We start from the raw sequence: 18,747 nt of genomic DNA, 5'->3' as shown, positions 1-18,747 counted from the left end.
CTTGTTTGAGAAACTGGAGTATGACGGGTGTCACAACACTTCAACCGCGTTATAGGCTTCAAAGAATGAAATGCGCGTACATTCTTCAAACAATGATTGCTGTTAGGACTGCAACAGTAGCGTTCGGCACTCGTGGCCGTTCGAGTCATAAGCACACTCAGCCCTCAGCATGAGTGTTCATTCAAGGAGAAGTATTGTTTGAAGGGAGGCCATCAAGCATGCTGAAATGATCCTGGGACCGGTAAGAAAATGAAAACCCGTGGGCGGCGGATGAGTAGGTAGATAACTGATCGGGTTGTTCAGTAAGAAAGCTCGAGAGTGGTGTGATTCTCTCCGCGCTCAAAAAAGACACATTCCACCGACACATTAGCCCCGAAGAAGTATAGCAGAACAAGGGATGGGATGAATGCGTATTTAGCAAGAAGGGAATAATAATACTAGTTTTTTCCCGGTCGTCTTGTATCTGATCTCTCTCCAAACAGACCGTACTTACCAGGGTATCCTCAAACATCATGCTATTATATATCCAAAAGACCGTATCATGATACCGTAGGCCAGTGCTCCACGGCTGTCCACCTATTATTGTACTTTCTTGTCATCCACGTCGTAGCAACTCCAGGTCTGTATCCCATAGCCTCGTTCAACTCTCCAACTGGTCATATCCATCCTACATGCTCAAACACAACAATTCAGGCCATGAACTCCCCAATCACCCTTCACCTTATAGGTCTGACATTCAGCTTCTGCCCATTTGCTCCCGCTGCCGCTTCTCTGACTTCGTAGACACCACAACCCCCGTCCGAATCTCCCAAGAACAGGAATCCGCCATCTGTTGAGAATGACAACTCGGTAACCTTGCTCAACGCCTCCAACTGTTCGTGCCCCTGTTTTGGTCCGCTTTCCATGACCCCAGCATCCGGGTCCGGCCAGCGCCACAACTCCGTCCCGGTCATGGCATCTAGGATCACCAGGCACCCGCGGCCACCCAAGTCGATCCCCGTCGCATCGCAATACGCCACATATCGACAGTCAGGACTGACGCACGATATCGCGTTGGGAATACGGAAGGTCTTCGTCGAGGATGCCGAAAAGTCCCACACTAGAACGTGGCGATAGGGAACAGGGACAGGTGCCAGATTATATCCATTCCCACCACGGGCGGCAGGGACAGGTACGGCGCGGTATGAGGCTGGGATCCAGATGGAGACGGCGACCGAACCGTAGGTTGCTAGACCAGACGGCAAGGCAGTGTCAAGTTCCGTATGCGCCCAGGGTGTCACACACTTGTATGGGGTATGAGACATGGGCTGTGAGTCATCCGCAGGGTCCCCGACGTCCCAGGCTACGAGAAGCGTTTCACGCTCGGGAGGAGGATGTCCGAGACGAGGTGGTCGTGGCCCGGAGGCGGCGACAAGCAGGGGACCGGTCGCAGAGAAGGCAAGCTCGGGGTACTGGGGAATAACCGGGAGGTTGGCTTTGCGAAGTTCAATGGTGCGGCTCTTCGTGAAGGGTTTCTTGCTTTGGGTGACGGAATAAAGATCGATCGTGTCGGCATCGCCTGCGTAGGTAACTAGAGGGCTGAAGCCGGCTTCGTAAACACTGGTCCTAACAGCGGCCCATCGGTCTGCTTTCTCGATAGTTTGGAGCTTCTTCTTTTTGGCCCAGTCCCATACTTCAAGGGTGTCGCCAAAACCTGTGGCAATGGCGATCATTGTGGCTGGCTCAGAGAGAATGGCGTGACTGCGGACAAAGTATTCGCGCGAACGAGCTTGGGCGGCTGTGTAGCATGAGAACTTGATAGTGCTCTGCAAAATCCCACTTCCAACAGACCACACCTTGATGATGTTATTTCCATGTTTGCTAGCAAGCGTGGCGGAGGTGGTCGAAACGTCGAAGTAAAAAACAGTTGGGTCCTTGGTAGACTTGTCGTTCGAGATCATGTGTTTCCAGGGCACCAGATCGAGGGCGGCGGAGCCCGCTCGTGGCCTTGTCTTTGGCTTTGGTCGTTCCTCACTCGGTATGGGAAATTGATGTAGAGGAGGCGAGGGGAACAGAGGGCTTGAGAGTGGCGGAATGGCATCGTTCGACATACGGTCCGGACCCGATGATGTGGCCTTTGATGATCTGGAAGCCTGGGAGAGGCGAGAGGCCGAGAAGGAGGAAGCGGCATCAGAACCATCGAATGAACCCTGAGAAGAGACGCGGCGCGAGTTCTTCACGAGGGGAAGTGGTGGGAGAGGTTTGGTTATCGGAGGAGAGGAGGGAGGATAGAGGCTGTAGCTGGCAGCCGACTGCGACGGTCTCCTTGTGTCCGAAGCTCTCGAGTCTTGCCGGAGCGACGAGGACACGCTGTTTGACGGTGTTCGCACCGAGTGAGCGGATCTTGGGACGTAGACGGGATCGTTGTAGTCGGACAGCGGAGTCCAATGTTGTCCAAATTCCACCTCCTTGGAGTCGGCAAGGTAGGATGACTGCGACGGCGACGGAGAGAAGCTACCACTGGACGCGACCTTGCGCCGCTGGTCCTGCGGCTCGTTCCAGAATTCATGCCGTTCATGCCGCTCATGCCGCGCCGGCGAGTCGCGATATCGAGTGGGGGATTTCGGAGAGCCTCCTGTTCCTATGCGATGCAGATGTTCCCTGTGCGAAACAATGTATGTTAGCCCATGTCGTTTGTGACAAACATTCCCAATTCCCTGTCCGAGACAGTCGGCATGGCCCGCCGCTCTGGTTCCCGAGCACGTGTCGATCCAAATCAAACAAGGCCATGGTCCATGACGTGGAAAACTTACGCCATTTCTTCGATATCCGCAGCGGTGGTGCGGGTGAGGGGATCCATCGCGCGTACGCACGTTGTCCTTCTCGGGAAGGGCGCTGTGGGGAGAGCTTTTAAGTTCAATGCGTCGTGGGCTCGAAGGGTCCCAGCTTGGTGATCAAGGACGACGATCCAATGCCGTTCAAGTTGCTTGGTGCGTTCCAGTGGGTATAAGAAAGACGGATATCTTGAACACGGATCGGTCGCGTGAGCCGGTAAGACAAAGCAGTTATGGGAGAGTCGTGTGCCTAGTGCGACTGCGATGTTGGATAAGGACAATAGTAGATAAGTCGATTAGACCATGGAGATGGGAGAGGGGGGTGGGTAAGAGAGAAGACGACTGGAGGCGGCAAGGAAGGAAAAAAGGCTGGACCTGAGTAAGACGGTCCGGGGAAGCTGAGGAGGGGGGGCGGAAAGACAAAGGGCCACAGGTAAGGTATGGTGGGCGTGTGGTAGGCGTGGTAGGGTACCTACCTTAGTATCTGGTAGAGTCTGGACTGGAGACGAGTGATGTGCACTCAGGGTTCGAGTTTCCCTTAAGTACTGCATTGCATTCGCATATGATCAGAGGGATGTTAGGGATGGGTGGTCACTGCGCCCTGCACGACTTTCTTGCGCCTGCCTTCGCTGGACTCTGCAGTGTCCTTCACATGTACGAGGAGTGCTAGGTAGCTCGGGTATTCGGTCCAAAACGGTTCAGGTCATTTGCTGGTTAGGATGAAGGCTAGAAAATTGGAAAGTGCAAATGCGGGCATCGAAAGTGGAAGGAAGTCAAGAAAGTCCAGAGCGCACTAACAGCGTTGCATGGCATTAGTTCCGGGGGTCCATCTCCAACCCAACACTGGATCCACCCCAAATGCTGGGGCATATGGGGCCCCGGGGGGAAGGCGGGACGAGGTCAAAGCGGAGTGGGCACCCGCTGCTGCTGCCACCTACACATAAGAGAGTTCTTTCCTGGAGACGATCCAAGTCTCAAATTACCTGGGCTCTACCTTCCTTGATACCGAGTGCCACCTCAACCGAATGAGTGATTTTCAACGAGGAGAAGGCTCGTTGGCCCCTCAATTGGCAGGTACCAAGGGAGCCTCACTTTCCTTAGACGAGCTCGACAAGGCCCAGGGTTGGCGGCTGAAAAGAACGGATAAGCCAATGATGTTCTAGTTTTTGTCTCTGGTCAAGAGACCGAGCCCCAATCGAGTTTTGCTTATGTTATTATTTCCCAAGTCCAGTTGCAGCAGCGTTGCAATGTGATTCTCTTGACAACCGAGAACCTCACCCCTCCATTCATCCCATTCACAGGGTCATCCCCCGTCTTCCGTCTGATGTTGCGGTCTCCGCACGTTTTTCATCGGCTTCAACTCCGCATTCTACCACCTGCCACTCGGGACCACACTCGTTCGTACTAGACACTCGACGCACCTGCGCATGCCTGCGTTAGCGTACGCAAGCACGGGCATCGATCCCCGTCAAGTCAAAAGGAACCAAAAAGGCTCCATCCAACTCCATCTTCCCCAGTCCCGGCGTTGTGGTTGATATTATCCGCTAGACTAGGTAATGTCATCTCCAACCTCTTCTCTTCTTTTGTTTCCCCACCCGTCGGGTGTTACCGTGTCTGTCGCTTTGGCCTTTTTCGTCCTTTTCACGCAGTACTCCCACGAGTTGCTGCTCTCTTTTATCATTTGTTCCTCCCACTCGAGGTCTCGTCTCCATGGCTTGTTTTCCGCGCCAAAGGTTTGATCAAGTTTTGAGAGCCAAGATCACGGTAGTTATCACGCAGTTCTAACAGTACGGATGCAGCTCACCATCGTAGTGCGGTTAATACTGGAACAACAGCCATCGCAAGCCATGGCTGACGCCTCACTGGGGAGAAATGCCTAGGGCTGAGCTGGGATTGGATCCCTTCGCACGTCCACATCATTTCTGACCGATCATTGATTTTCACGTCATGTCTCTGGTCGGCCCAGCGCGCCTCCATCACAGACAGACAGACAGACATGCAGCAAAGTGGCAGCTCCCGTCACTGCCATGATGCCGTCTGAATCCCATCTCGACACCTGTGGCCGCGGCCGCAACCTACAGTAGAGGTACCCTCCCGGGAGATCGACAGGCGACCAACAAGCCTGTAAATGCACCCACTGCTTTTCACCACAAGGTTCCATTCCGACTCCGTCCCTTCTGGTCTCAAGCACAGGACATGACGCTCGGACCATCGCCCTAGTCTAGGCCTTACTGCGATTAAACTCCCCATCGCATTCGCTTCTTTTCACCTTTTCGTCCTTTTCCCCCTTGCTGTTGTTTTTCTCGACGAGCTTCCTGAGGTAAGGTCGCTCGTATGCATCTCCACTTGCGCAGAGGGACGGACGCTAGCGTCTGCATGTCTTGATGTCGAGTCCCTGGTCCAGTGCCAGCCCTCCATGTGATGCCGGCCAACGTGCGTAATCAACCTCCCCTGCTCCTGCTCGCCATCGAGTGGCAGCCGAAGCAGCCCAATATTTTTGTGTTCAAGGGGGTTGCTATCAAAGGGGGCACACGCATACCATTTTCGTTCTACACTTTTTTTTCAGTTTGCTTCTCGTGCTGCTTCACCTTACCTAACCTCTCTGTTTTTCGTCGCGTTGGACTGCAGGACGGTAGCACATCAACATTCCCTCTTTCCTCCTATTCTCCTTTTTTCCCGTTCGGTCACTCTTCGCCGATTTCGATCTGATCACATATCCAGATGCGGACATGCCTACATTTGCACTGCCCACGCCAGCGCTGAACACAGCATAAAGACAGACCGAATCCATCAACTTCGCCTTTTGTGTTACGACAAACCAGCTGAGCATGGCTAGGAACAAGCATCAGCAAGAAAGAGGAAACAAGTCCCCTTGCCCGGGTGTTAGCAAGATGGCAAATACCTCGCTCGCTCGCTAAACTGCCAAGATAGCCTTGGCTCGTTTGTCTTATCCTTCTTTGGATCTCATCACTTCCAATCTCACTGGACGATAGGCGAGGAGAAAACAATAAAGATGGCATCGCTACGAACTTTTCATTTCACACACACATACACACACCTTCTCTCGACGCTAGCAGCAAATGCGTCATCTAGACGGTCCAGTAGTTCTAGAAGGAAGCCACACTGAATCTATCCGTCGACCCCCACATCCATTACAAAGGATTATCATGTTTCCCACGTGTTCGGATCCTGGCATGATTTCTGCGTCATTAGAAAGCACCGTCTCTTTGTTCTGGACTGGATGTGAAAGAGAAAATAAGAGAGCCCTGAAAAAGTGGAAAGAACCAGACCAGGGAGCCACGAGAGAAGACAATGAAAAAGTCAGCCAAGAACGTGGCGAACGTGCGTGCGAGTGTCCGAACCGCACCCAACAATCTGGCCTGTCCCGATGCCGTGGCCGCGCTCCCACATCGTTCCCGAAGCTAATGTAAACTTCAGCAATTCCGAAGGCTTTTTTAGCTCAAGGATTTCGGCTACGTCTACCCACTCTTTTCATGTCTACCTACCTGGAGATAGACATAAACCGATGACTCGCATAGCTAGGAGAGATGAGCTAACGTGTGGCTTATGCTCGGTTCCTTCACGAGATGCCTCTACCTAGACTCACCCATAATTGTCAGGCTGACAGCTGCATCGACACTTTCAGCACCCAGTCTCACCAATTAACCAGCCGCCTGACATTACATGTACCAGATTGGCGCCAAGCTCACCTGCCGTCTTCATCGATCCCGCCGACAAATCTCTCACGCGGCGGCAGAATGGATGTATGGATGAACCCGTCAGGGTAAGGCTTGAGGTAAAAGACAACAAAGAAAACATATCTCCAGTCTTCGACCAAGCATTGGCAGCCAAGAGACCAAGTCGACCAAACCCTCCATGTCGGGGCCGACAAACTAACAAAGGGGTCCGGGGCTGCGCACTTAGTTACTAGCCTGGACGGCACCCTTTGTTGTTGTTATCCGATTACTCAACACAGCATACCTTGATGATGGGTGGGTAATTTGATCGAACTGATTGTGCAGCTTACCTCATGCTTACCTACTTCCAGTTGAAGATTGGGTCCTTAGAGCAGCTGGGTCCATTCTGTGTGTTGAGGGACTGAGAGGTAGAGAGAGGTCTGGTAACAAAGAACGGGATAAGCCGAACTAACCTCTACTGTCATTCATTCAGCCTTGGAATGGACGATATGGCCTTTAGCTGCTGCTAATGAGTTCACCGGTCAATGATGCTTTGCCTGAACTTTGATCCATATACCTCCAGGTAGCGATCAGCAACGAATTGATAACTTACTTCATCAAGTTTGCTGTCTCTGTGACACATGGATGCCTCGCTGAGTGTAACATCGGAGCTTCTCTTGTCAGCTAGTCTCGGTGAAGGTAAGACTGGCACGATATAGTGGACAATGACAACCCCATTGGCTTAGCGGTTGAGTATCCGTATCCCAAGAGGGCTAACAATCACTGCTTGTTATTGGAACAGCTGGAGTCCTGTGAGATGAGTCTGACAGACTCATTTCTTGTGAAGGAAGGAGTCAAGGGCGTTCAAACAAGAGACCCAGGTTTGGATCATATAGCGTATTATATCGTGTCTATCTTCGTCTCTTCTTCGCTGCCCCGTACTTGGTGGCATGTGGGTATCAATCCTCATCGTACTTGCTACTAAACATTAATCTTCGCATTCATCCCATCGAGATCCTGACTCGATAGCTCACATCATGCCATCATGACAAATTTTCACCCCTCCCCAAATTCACCGCTTAACCTCCTCTTCCTCCGACATCACCGCCCTCCCAACCCTCCTCTTCTTCCTAATATCCACCGCCAGATACACCACACTCAACACCAGTCCAAAAGCCGTCATTCCCACCGCCACCCAGGAAGCCGCCTTATAACCCTTTAGCAATTCCTCCTTGCTCGTGCCTCCCTTGTTCACATACACCTCCGCAGTCGTCGCAAACCCAAGCCCAATCGAAATACTGTAGTTCACCACGGTATTGATCAAACTCGCCGCAATCCCCTGATGTCTCCTCCCCACCGCGTTACTAAGAATCACCGTCGACGCCGGAAAAATCATGTCCATGCCCCAAGGGGTAATCACGACAGTCAAGAAACTCTGAATCCAGTAGTTCTGCTCCAGCGGGCGGGTGGCGAGGAGCATGTTTCCCGTGAAGAAAGCGCACATGGCGCACACGACGGTCCACGCGGGGCCGATCTTGCTTAGCACAATACCAGTCACCACAGCGGCCATGGCGCCGGACACGGCGACGGGTGAGAAGTAAGCGGTCGCCATCAGACCCGACTCGCCGCGGATCTCGAGGAACCACTGCCAGTTGTAGAAGAGCCAGGTGCCGAAGGAGCCCCAGCCGCAGGCGAGACAGCCAAGGACGAAGGCGATGTCGCCAGACTTTAGGGCGTCGAGGGGGAGCAGCGGGTAGGACGACCAGCGGAGCTCGATCCAGAAGAAAACAGGGACGAGGAGGATGCCGATGATGAGCAGGATGTACGTGTACGGCTCGGTCCAGCCGACGATGGGCGCCTGGTTCCATGCTATGTTGATGAGAACCAAGGCCGCGACGCCGACGGTGCCGCCGAGAGCGTCGAGTTGCTGGAGCTTGTCGACGAAGGAACTGCTGGTGGTGTGGGCGTCGACGCTGTCAGGGATGATGAGCTGCGCGGCACCGGCGAGGAAGAGGAGCGCAATGGCGAACGACCAAAAGGCCCAGGGCCACCAGGCAAGCTCGAAGACGCCGGCCATGGCGCAGCCTAGGGTGGCACCGCCGGGGGCCATGGCGCCGAAGAGGGCGAAGACCATGTGCTTGCGTGGACCGTCGGGGTAGCTGCCGCCTAGGATGGCGAGGCCGTTGGGAAGGAGGATAGAGGGCCCGATGCCTTGGAAAGCGCCTGGGTCATGTGTCAGTATTTTCATGCGCACGAATTTGGAAAGAAGATGGGCATGGGAAGGACTAGACACATACGGCACACAATCAACATGATATTTCCCGAGTCCGAATACACCGACAACCCACAGATCATCGTCCAAACCGCATACCACGTATAGCCGATGACCATCATCCTCTTGTGCCCAAACAGGTCACCCAAGCGGCCGCAGATGAGGATGAAAGTACCGATCGTCAAGGCGTAGGCAGCCAAATACCAGGCAACGTCAGCAGCAGACATGACACCGAATTCTCTTCCGATCTCCCTGCCGATGCTGAGCGAGGGACCCATGGAAGCCTGCGTCGTGAGTTGGGCGCAGCAGGTGACGCCCACGAAGGCGATCTCGTGAGGCAGCGAGAGCTTTGGCGCCAGGAAGGAGTGCGCTTGGGATTGGGTGCGGGCCAGATCGTCGCGTTGGCTTTGTGCTGCCGCATGTTCGAGATCGGTTTCCTCCATTTCCCCTTCTGATGATGGACTCGATGAGTCCACTCCCTTCTCGCGGTACCCTTCGGTGTTGAGGTCGGCCGGGTGTCCGCCAGGCGAAAGGCGTGGTGTTGCTGACATCGTGGTCAGAGCGGGCAGTGATTGTCGGAGTGGTTGTCGACTGCCTTTCCTCCACGCAAACTATGCCCTTGTAGAGCAAGAGAGACCCGGTTCCTGCTGCTTTCTCGTTCGTTGCCTTCGGTTCCTTCCCAGGGGTTGAGTCGTATTCCAGTCAAGCTAACAGCACCTTCCCGTCAACACGAAGTCAAGGGTTTTAAGTGGACAGCAAGAGCGTTCGGAAATGCTTGACTGTACACTGTTTGACCTTAACTCGGGAGGCCAAGTGCGACAGAGCTTATCTTCACCGACAATGACATTTTAGATCTCTTTGGTGGAGGGAGGGAAGGATCTAAGTAGATATCAAAGAGAATTCGGAGAACCATGATCCGAACCTCGAAGAATCAATGGTCCCACATGGGATTTTTTTCTCCTAGTGTACAAGGGGGAAAAAGATCACCCAACAGGGAGTTCCACCGCTAGGAAGGTGGATCTTGGTCACGTAGCACCAGCGTTGTAAAACTCCAGTCGAAGATTTCCAGACCACACCGACACCGGGCCTTATCGCATCAGCTTATCAATCATGACTGATGCTGAATAGGGCAGAGATGGAGTCGGTCTGTCGTGAACTCGTCATTATGTTCATGACCAGTGGATTTGGATGTGGTAAAACGGAAATGGGCGGACCAGGAAGAAGGTGGACGGTAGTCGTCGGGAGATAGTTGAAGTTTCATACAAGGATTTATCGGTTGCGGATAGTAACTCGCGATTCCTTTCGAGAGGAACGGTCAAAAGAAGAAAAAGAAAAAAAAGTCCAGGTTACAAGGATGTCTCAGGTCTACCTAGCCCAGTACGCCGTAAATCCCAGCCGCCCCATGCTCCTGATTTGGTGGAGCCTCCCGTGCGGCTCCCGGCATCGTCCGCTAAAATGGAGTGCTTGCACAGATTTGCAACATTGAACCATTGGGTGTCGTCACGATCCAGGACGTGATGTTTAAATTTTGGAAAACAACCTAGTAGTACTCAATTAGTCTATGCATACAACCATCAACACCACAGATCTCCGTCCGGACGCTATGGAAAAAATGAATTGCTCTTCCCCATGAAGAGGAAAGGAAACAATAACGACCCCATACCATCCGCCACGGCTCCATCGAAGCGGCTGACCAAAGAATTATAAACTTCTGCAGATCCATTGCAAATCAGATAGCGTAGGTAGTGCCCGTTCAACGTTGAACAAGCGGGCATCATCCACCTCCCTCAAGTTCCCAACTACCTAACATCAAGCGATAGCTCCGAGCGCCCTGACTTACACACGGTCTATACATTTACCTACACAACAACCGCCTCCCTCCCTTCTGTACTCTGAGATCACTACATCTTCTTGATGTGACAGGTGTAGGTATTGCAATAGAGTTGCGGTTATTGACCTATAGATCCTGTTGCGTTTCGGTTGACTGCCTTGTGTCTCGAAGTTCGTACCATCCTCAGCGGGCCACACACTCTTCGTTGGTGAAGTAAGGTATGGAGTTGTGATACAGCATAGATTCCGGGCCGTTGGTAGTTTGACTTCAAAGGTCCAGGGTTGAGACTTTTATCGTTGCCAGGAATAAACTTGAATCAGCGGGTAGGGGGCCTTAGGTTTCTGTTGATTTCCCAACTCGGCTCTGGTGCTGGTCGGCATACCGAAGGGAAACTTGCCGGAGAACCGAATCATATAATCTTGAGCTCCCTGACTTCAAAGATGTTATACCATGCCTCCCTTGTCTCCCTTGTCTCCTTGACAAGTTTCATGTCCAACGGTCTGCCCTGTAGCCCGTTTGGCTCTGGGCACGAATCCGAGGGAAATTTTGTAACCGGCCAAGCCCTTCTGTAGATACACTCCAATCGTTCGAACCAACCCACGCGACGATATAATCCGTCTCCAGCCTCTTTGACTACCATCCCGGATGTTCGCGGATACGAGTCGGGTGGCATGCTCAATACTACCAGCAATACCGGCATAAAATCCTCCATAGTCCCATCTGTCATTTCTTCAATCCTTCCGTCGGGAATATACCTAGGCAAATCGGGTCGATCGAGGTTGAAAGGCGGGGGGAGACTGTCTAGGGGAATGCGAATGTTGTGTTCTCTTCCACGGACTTCAAATTCTTCTGGGCGATGGCTCACGTTTCCCCAGAGGGTCTTGGCCCTGACGTGTAGACAACCAGACGAAACAGATGCAAACGGTGCGGCTATGGGATTAGTAACCTGGACTCGACAATCGATAATTTTAAAGTCGACATCGACGTCGTCACCACCGCCAAACCTGACTTTTCCCACGACGGAAGCCCATGACCATGAGGGAGCAATATACTCCTCCGAGGAATGGTACTTGACCCCGAGTTCGTCGAGGTTGCGCCACATCAGGGACCGTGGCAAGTTTGACCGCCAATGGCCGGCAAGATACTCGTCCATTTGGTCAGTAAGTTTGGAGACAACCTCGGCAATGGCGGAGAAGGCATTCAGACGATCAGCTGGGATGGTGAGATGCCGTCTACTACATTCCTCCACAAACAGACACCACATGTATTTCAGGTTCCATGTTGCTGGGTCGGAGTGCGAAAACCGCTTGGCGTGAATCTTGTTGATTACTTTTTCCCCTCCCAGCTCGGTTAAACCACGGCACCTCTTCAATAGCTCATAGAATGCCCCTCGCCGTGTCAACAGCATCTTGGCGCTTTCAGAGCTCCTCCCGCCATCTGTAATTGTTGACTCGCATTCCCGACAGTGGTATTTTGTCTGCAATCTGCCGTAGTCAATGACACGAGGCGGAAGCAAGAATTCCTGATATGCCCAACCACGCTCATGCAAAGGCTCCAATGCCTCTTCTTGTCTTGACACGCGGTGTAAGATGATGCTGCCCTCATTTCCTCCCTTACTGCGGTAGGTCAGTCGGCAGTAGGCATCCCCCAAAAGCCGGGGATGAAGAAATCCGTCCCTTGAAGAGTTGGCCCTGGACGCGACAATCGTAATGGTGGATTGGCTATATATCTGCTGCATCTGTCCAATCTGCTCGGCTTTATCCTGTCCATCGTCTTGGATGATACACAAAGCATCCACCCACAGGTACCCTATCCCGAGTGACTGGCAGACGAACACGGCGTCGGCAATAGTTTGAGGCAGGCGATCGATGTGAAATTGCAAAGAACCTGGGCCTTCCCTCAACATTTTCTTGGTCAATATTGGTTCTTGCCCCTGACCCCATTTGTATGAGAGAGTCGCATACGGAACTCTCTGGGTATTGTCTGCGATGACAACAAACGTTGAGTTGGTCTGAGGATCACCTTGGCTGATAGCGAGCAGTCGCTTAGGCCTATACGATGGGCCAGCAGCATGCCGGGTCTCACCACGTCCGTGAACGCAAGTGCATAGCCAGGAGCGGCTGTGATCTAGCGTGTGCTGGCGTGGGAAGAACGTGACCAGGGGACCAGTGATAACTGATGAGGCGGCATATATAAGATAGAGCATGATACTGTTGTTAGAAACCGTACGTATTCCAAGAAACAGTTTATTGATCTTACGCACCTTCCTCGGCCATAGTGGAATACCTCTTGATGAGCCGTGGTCTCGTCCAGTAGTCGGGAGTCGGCTTGCCTGGGCGTGAACGTCTCGGACAGGCTGGTCTCGGATCATAAAGAAAAAAATCCAAGTAAGCTCTTGGCGCCTCGCAGCTCCCATGGCCATAAGATACAGGTACCAACTTGGCCGCAAGCATGGCATCAATATAGTCTTTACGATTTCCTCGCTTTCGATTTAAGGTTTGGACCAGGTCTTTTGCAAGAATGCAGTCTTTCACAGCCGGTGACCTAAGATCTTTTGTCGTAACATCGAATAAGATGAAGTTTGCTAGGTCCGTCCGGTGCGTTGAACGCTCCTCTTCGTACTCTTCGGGATGCGACTCGTCAGGCCCCTCGAGTCCCGCACGGAGAAGGAACCGGTCCAGCATCTGACGACGGGTTGCTGAGAGTCCCCCATTTTCTTCGCTGTGGTCTATCACGAACTGCTGGCAGAAGGCACAGGAATGCGTATATTCGTCTTGCTCAAGGCTCATGACGAAAAGGCTGTTGAACTGAAATGAAGTCGGCGTATTTGATGGAATGGTGTAGTGAAAAAGAAGCGAAGAGTCCTGAGGCAAGTTTTCCTGTGGGATCCCAAGCGATTGAACTGTCAGAAGGAAGGACACATTTAGGTTGGGCTCTCAATCGCAACTTGTCGGATTCTAGAGTAGCATTCTACCCAGAGATGGGTGGTAGACTGGTAGATGCCAGAGTCCCAGCTGTCAGATTCTAGGGTGGCATTCTGGCCAGATGTGGGCTAGATGCCAGTCCCAGCCACCTGATTTAACAGGTCTTGGCAAATATGGGTTACCCCCAGAACCCCCCATACCAGAGCGCTCGAGTCAGACACACAGAATCAATCAATCACCTGACTTACAGTTTTGGTAAATATGCGTAACCCCAAGACCCCCCAGACCTTCTGGAGAGGAGCGCTCGAGTCAGTTACACAGAATCAATCATCATACCAGTATATCTGGCACAATGTATTGAGCGAACTGGAGCACATCGGGACCGACGGCTGCAAGCTGCAGCGTGCCTGCCAGGCCTGTACCTCACACCTGCTTCCACCCCACACGAAAGGAAGAAGGCACAGCCTGTATGTGGAAGGAAGCCATCACAACGATGGCTGCAACAGAAGGAGCAGAGCACTGCTGAGGAAGGAGGGCATCCCCATGGAAAGGATAAGCGGATAGCTGATTGGGAGCCAGGTTGAGGACGACGGGATGTGCATTAGACCCAGGGCTTCCGGGCTTCTGGAGCAGTCTTCTCTTCATAAGAACAAGCACTTCTAACACATCTTTGGATCTCAGCTCCCTGTCCAGTCTTTTGCCTTACATGTCCAGTGGATTGAACGACCTGCCACACTGTCGGCGTCAGGTTAAGTACAACGTAGGTATGTTGGGTTATCGCTTATCCGGTATCTTATCGCTTATCGCGCCCCTTATCGCGCCCCTTATCGATTGTCCAAGCACCAGGGGCACCCACGTGACGGCCCGTCAGACGGTCGGCAGCGGCAATGCTAGTGCAATGAGCAAGGGTCAGGTTTCGCCTGCCGCCAACCTCAGGGCAGCCCAAGAGCGAATTGTCTTGCGACAACCACACACCGTCACCGTGGGATTCCAGGGTCCAACGAACCGTGAGAACCAGCGATTCATCCACGCTTCCCAGCAAGCTCCTAGCTGATGAGCCATCACAACCCCTTCTACAGTATGTACCCCTCTTCAGCCCCTCTTTTAAACCCCTCGTCAGTCTTCACCCCCTTTTCCATGGCGCCTTGTGACTGGCCGACAAGCTGTCTTGAGCTTCCATGAGCTGGAAGCTCTGCAAGCACTCAAGCGGAGCTCTCATTTGCCATCGTCTGATATCCAAACACGTTGCGGTTTTGTCTTTTCTTGTGTTTCGGTCGTGATCTTTTGTTTCCATCTCGACAGCTTCGGATGATCGAGAAATTGCGAGGATTACGTCACATCTTTAGCCGGTGGGCGAAGCTCAGTTCTAGGGGTCCCTGCCAGTTCAGATGAACAGCTCAAAGTCAAAGGACAAGCAAGCCGTAAACATCAAACCAGGCCTACCTCTAGGGATCCCGGCTCCCAGGCCAGGAGCTTCCGGCGTTCAGGAAACTGTCAGTAGGAGAGCTCGGTAGGAGATGGGATGAACGTCGTCTCGACTCTCTTGACATCTGACGAAGCTGACAGGGACACAAGCTCTACATCTCTCCACCACAACCCCTTCCACATCTCCACCCCTTACGATGTCGGGCTCCATTCACGATCCACTTCCCCTCGTCGAGCACCCTGACGAGCTGAACTGCTCAAGACTCGCCCTGTCAAGTGAAAGCTACGGGTTGCGTTGGTTACCTGCTGGTTACTCAGTGCAAGATACACCTCTACGCATGTGCGAATCGGTCGATGTTTGTTTGCTTTTTGAACAAGGCTTTCATTGCTATCGTATCCAATGTCTGTCTTGTCCCCCAAAGTACCATTAAAGATTATGGTTACAGGTATTCATCCCCTATGTCATCCGGACGGTCCCTTTGCGCCGCCGGCAACGAATTTCTTCGCGTGTGCGTCCTAGTTACTTAAAACTCTGGTGGGGAAGCAAGTTGTTAGTACTTATGTGTCTGAAGTTCAGTGCTGGCTGGACGGCAAGTAGACTCACTAGGCGCGAACTCGCCGTTGACGTTCTCAATGATCTCGGTGAGGTTGACGTCGCGGGGGTAGTAATCTCCGTTGCGGTCACAGAGCATGGCACGGAGAATGGGCTGCTCGGCGGCACCCTCCTTGGGGTCGAAGCGGATGTCCTGGGCGGAGTGGGTGAAGTTCTGACCACCCCACTGGAAGTGACCTAGAGAAGAGGAACCATGTTAGCATTCCGTCCAGCTTCTGAAGGTTGCTGAGGATGAAGATAGCTTGAACTACTTACCATCCTCGTTTCCGATGATCTGGTCAAGATTGAAGATAGCGTCGTTCCACGACCCGTCCTCGCGTTGGAGACGAGCAAGGAGGTAGGTGTGGCCATCGCGTTGCTCGATGCGAGCTTCCTGAGCAGTAATGTGGAAAGACATGTTGATAGTGTTGGTTTGGGGGTGGTAATAGGTATATGGCGGTATAAGTTTGTGGATGGAGGTTAGAAAGACAATCAAGTGCAAGTTGGAAGAAGGGGAGACCGCCTTCTTATACACGACGAGACATACGGGGAAGGGTCTCTTGTTCGCGTGACTCGGCCAATTGACCGCCTCAAGGCATCACCCACCAGGGTTCTCCCGCCTTTCTCCTCGTGGGTAGGTGGTGTGAAGTTCTACACGTAGAAGTTCACAGCGCCTGGTGGGGTATGACAGAAGAGGTCCCTCGATGAAACCCACCGCACGCCATGATGCGGTCCACGACCTGTCCCCACACTCGACTCTCGTTGGTTCCGTTCTGGTCGTCTGTGTTGGCATCCAGGGGACACTTGGCGTTATGCTTGGCCCCCGTCTTGTCCTCTTCGTTCCAGATCACCTCTACACCTTGAAGGGTGAGGTTGAGGATGAAGTGGGGGGGAGGCCGCCGCCGGGCCCAGCTTGCCCAGCTTGCCCAGCTCCAGCTCGTCAGTGTCCCCTGGAAATGCGAATGGAATCATGGCAAAGGTGGAGGAAGCTGGGTGGCTTTGTTGTTTCCATCTTCGTGGCACCGCCTCCTATCGACTTGTTGACGACTCGCTGCCAAGAAGAAGGGACCACCGGCTCCGCAAGGGCATTACACCTCTGCCGGCATATCACTTGTTAGCGTGGTACCACAACAGAAGGCACGGCATGGGATTGGGAGGAGCCAGTCCGCAAGGGCATTACGAGTCGTCCGCATATCCACGCAGATCTGATGAACTAAACTTCAGCTGAGGTCTTCCCGTGGAGTCGTTACCTACCTAGTTTGCGTCGATACCCGCCAGCCCGCTATAGTGTAAACCCTCGCTTTTGCAATAGTTGGCATCATTGAGGCATCCACCGTTGCTTGGCATCGGCTCGGCCACAAGGGGATATAAAACGGCGAAAACCAGAATGCTTGATTTGGTGTGGCTGTGTGGTCTGGGGAGAAAAAGCTACCTCTAGGTGCCCCGAGATCCTGGGCATTTTGCCCAGACTCTGCACGTGACCATCTTTTGTGGGTCTCAAATAGATGAATGACCACATCCGCCCAATGATATCGACACAAATGTCGAGACGTATCATTATATGACCACAAAACTCTGGAAGAGGTTTATAACTTCTATCAACAGAGTACAAAAATGTTCAGCAGGCATAGGTTGGTCTACGAAATGTTAGACTCGGACATCACGCAAGACAAGAAACCCGATTGGTTGCAATACTCATCGTTGCTCATCGATCTTTACTACGACTCTACGAGAAGCCGAAACTCTATTGGAGGAGGGCTTGAGCACGTTCTCTCCCTCTTCTATTACACCAGAATAACCTCACAGATGGTCGGAATGTGTCTTCACCATACATCGCTCACGATATTCGACTGAAATTTCAAGCTCAGACTGTCAACTGCTCGCAGAAGGGCACTCCGGAACTGTTGAAGGGCAAGCGGTGACGGGATGAGAACCTGCGTGCAAGCATGGAACGTTTCGGAACAACTCTGTTGGGTTCACAAGTTGAGTTATGATACGAGCGAAGTAAGTGTTGGTTTCAACTGTTGATATAGCGCTGATTCATGGACAAGCTCTAGCAGCTCTTTGAGAACCAAAAGAGAAGGATGAACTGATTCGACGGTATTGGTCTTGAGTCCCCTGTTTGCTTCATGGAACACCTTGTCCATCCACTCCTGCTTCATGGCCTGATCACGTTCCCTAATAATTTTGAAGCAGGCTTTTATCCTCCCCAGAGTCCCCAATGACCATGTCCTCAGCGAGCTCCTCAGCGAGGCCCAGCTCCTCCCCTCTTCCTCACCTCCACATCACCATCATCTCCTCCGCGTTGATAGGTACCACCTCTACCCCTCTCAACCGCGCTCACCTCGCTCTCACCTCGCTCTCACCTCGCTCTCACCGGGAATTCTTTCGGGATTACGAAGCGCGTCGAAGATGACTATGCCGATGAAGAGAACGGCGTACACGAGTTCGTACAGCGATTCCAGGCAGAACCAGATCATGTTGATGCTTTGACGGGTTGTCTCTGGAGGTCTTGACTGATGCTCTGATTTTGCGGTGCGCGGTGCCGGAATGCTTTTCGTCGGAGACGGGACACGTTTGTTGAAGTCGTTGAGAGCTAGAGAGAGGAGGTGTATGTGTTTGAGGGCGAGTGGAAGGCGTACTACTGTGAGCTTGTTGGGGGTTCGTATGTACGTGGTGGTTTTGATGGGAGTTGGTTGTGGTTGAAGTGGGAGAGGTCGCGTTCCAGGAGGGAGAACGAGACGCGTGGAGGGGTTGAAGAAGAGGAGAAGAAAATTACGGTATCCTGGTATGAGTGCAGGATTACACTTGATCAATGAAGTGAGTTCGAGGTGAGTTTCTCTTTTGATACGTGCTCCCGGATAATCCCCCTTCCCTGGCTTTTGCTTCAAGTTTGCTTACTCTTACTTCATGCCCCGTGAACCTAATATACTCAACTTGATGGTCCTATTCTACTCAGGTGTTGTGGAAAGAAGAGGAACATTTTGAGTTCCTCGCTACAAAACAGATAATATCAACCGATGACATATTTTATTCTTGACTGCCTGCCCGGCAGGTGGGACTTTTTGTGCCAACCACTTCCGCCTTTCTTTCGCTTGGTACCTCTCATAGGTAGTCTGGCCAGTCCTTCTGACTGATCACCTCCTTGGATCGATGACTATCTTCATTCAATATCAGCCTTACGGCTTCAGCATAATAACAACCAATAGCACA

At 52.5% G+C, this 18,747-nt stretch overlaps 5 protein-coding genes across 5 annotated transcripts; all 5 read right to left on the bottom strand.

Moving 5' to 3' along the window:
* Nucleotides 1–615: 615 nt before the first annotated feature.
* On the bottom strand, nt 616–2,974 carry B0H65DRAFT_228741 (uncharacterized protein). The gene is made up of 2 exons (XM_062822151.1): nt 2,793–2,974; nt 616–2,640 (listed from the first exon to the last, which is right to left on the bottom strand). The coding sequence occupies exons 1-2, from the start codon at nt 2,837–2,839 to the stop codon at nt 717–719; spliced, it is 1,971 nt and encodes a 656-aa protein (XP_062680534.1). The 5' UTR covers nt 2,840–2,974; the 3' UTR covers nt 616–716.
* A 4,566-nt stretch (nt 2,975–7,540) lies between these two features.
* B0H65DRAFT_228684 (major facilitator superfamily domain-containing protein) lies at nt 7,541–9,622 on the bottom strand. Its single transcript, XM_062822150.1, has 2 exons — nt 8,788–9,622; nt 7,541–8,713 (listed from the first exon to the last, which is right to left on the bottom strand). The coding sequence occupies exons 1-2, from the start codon at nt 9,311–9,313 to the stop codon at nt 7,563–7,565; spliced, it is 1,677 nt and encodes a 558-aa protein (XP_062680533.1). The 5' UTR covers nt 9,314–9,622; the 3' UTR covers nt 7,541–7,562.
* Nucleotides 9,623–11,584: 1,962 nt separating this feature from the next.
* B0H65DRAFT_428802 (heterokaryon incompatibility protein-domain-containing protein) lies at nt 11,585–12,799 on the bottom strand (the record flags this gene model as incomplete). The annotated part of the gene is made up of 2 exons (XM_062824786.1): nt 11,585–11,877; nt 11,950–12,799. Coding segments are annotated over 2 exons (1,143 nt in total), but the record flags the coding sequence as incomplete, so codon positions are not given.
* A 2,620-nt stretch (nt 12,800–15,419) lies between these two features.
* B0H65DRAFT_228540 (Cyanovirin-N) lies at nt 15,420–16,095 on the bottom strand. The gene is made up of 3 exons (XM_062822149.1): nt 15,811–16,095; nt 15,547–15,732; nt 15,420–15,474 (listed from the first exon to the last, which is right to left on the bottom strand). Exons 1-3 carry the CDS (start codon nt 15,950–15,952, stop codon nt 15,467–15,469), a joined length of 336 nt encoding a protein of 111 aa, XP_062680531.1. The 5' UTR covers nt 15,953–16,095; the 3' UTR covers nt 15,420–15,466.
* A 1,007-nt stretch (nt 16,096–17,102) lies between these two features.
* B0H65DRAFT_540333 (uncharacterized protein) lies at nt 17,103–18,014 on the bottom strand (the record flags this gene model as incomplete). Its single annotated transcript, XM_062829150.1, has 2 exons — nt 17,103–17,712; nt 17,890–18,014. The coding sequence occupies 2 exons, from the start codon at nt 18,012–18,014 to the stop codon at nt 17,523–17,525; spliced, it is 315 nt and encodes a 104-aa protein (XP_062680530.1). The 3' UTR covers nt 17,103–17,522.
* Between the last annotated feature and the right edge of the window lie 733 nt (nt 18,015–18,747).

This window comes from Neurospora tetraspora (assembly GCF_033439725.1).
Source record: "Neurospora tetraspora strain CBS 560.94 chromosome Unknown B0H65scaffold_5, whole genome shotgun sequence".
NCBI classification, from domain to species: domain Eukaryota; kingdom Fungi; phylum Ascomycota; class Sordariomycetes; order Sordariales; family Sordariaceae; genus Neurospora; species Neurospora tetraspora.
This window is presented reverse-complemented; position numbering and strand designations above follow the sequence as displayed.

What these genes read in the sequence shown, in the direction of transcription:
- B0H65DRAFT_228684 (XM_062822150.1), bottom strand. Translation starts at nt 9,313, where the DNA reads ATGTCAGCAACACCACGCCTTTCGCCTGGCGGACACCCGGCCGACCTC. An exon ending in TATCATGTTGATTGTGTGCC is followed by an intron (nt 8,714 to 8,787) that starts GTATGTGTCTAG and finishes CACATGACCCAG; the next exon opens with GCGCTTTCCAAGGCATCGGG.
- B0H65DRAFT_228741 (XM_062822151.1), bottom strand. Translation starts at nt 2,839, where the DNA reads ATGGATCCCCTCACCCGCACCACCGCTGCGGATATCGAAGAAATGGC. An exon ending in GCGGATATCGAAGAAATGGC is followed by an intron (nt 2,641 to 2,792) that starts GTAAGTTTTCCA and finishes TGTTTCGCACAG; the next exon opens with GGAACATCTGCATCGCATAG.
- B0H65DRAFT_228540 (XM_062822149.1), bottom strand. Translation starts at nt 15,952, where the DNA reads ATGTCTTTCCACATTACTGCTCAGGAAGCTCGCATCGAGCAACGCGAT. An exon ending in GATCATCGGAAACGAGGATG is followed by an intron (nt 15,733 to 15,810) that starts GTAAGTAGTTCA and finishes CCTCTTCTCTAG; the next exon opens with GTCACTTCCAGTGGGGTGGT.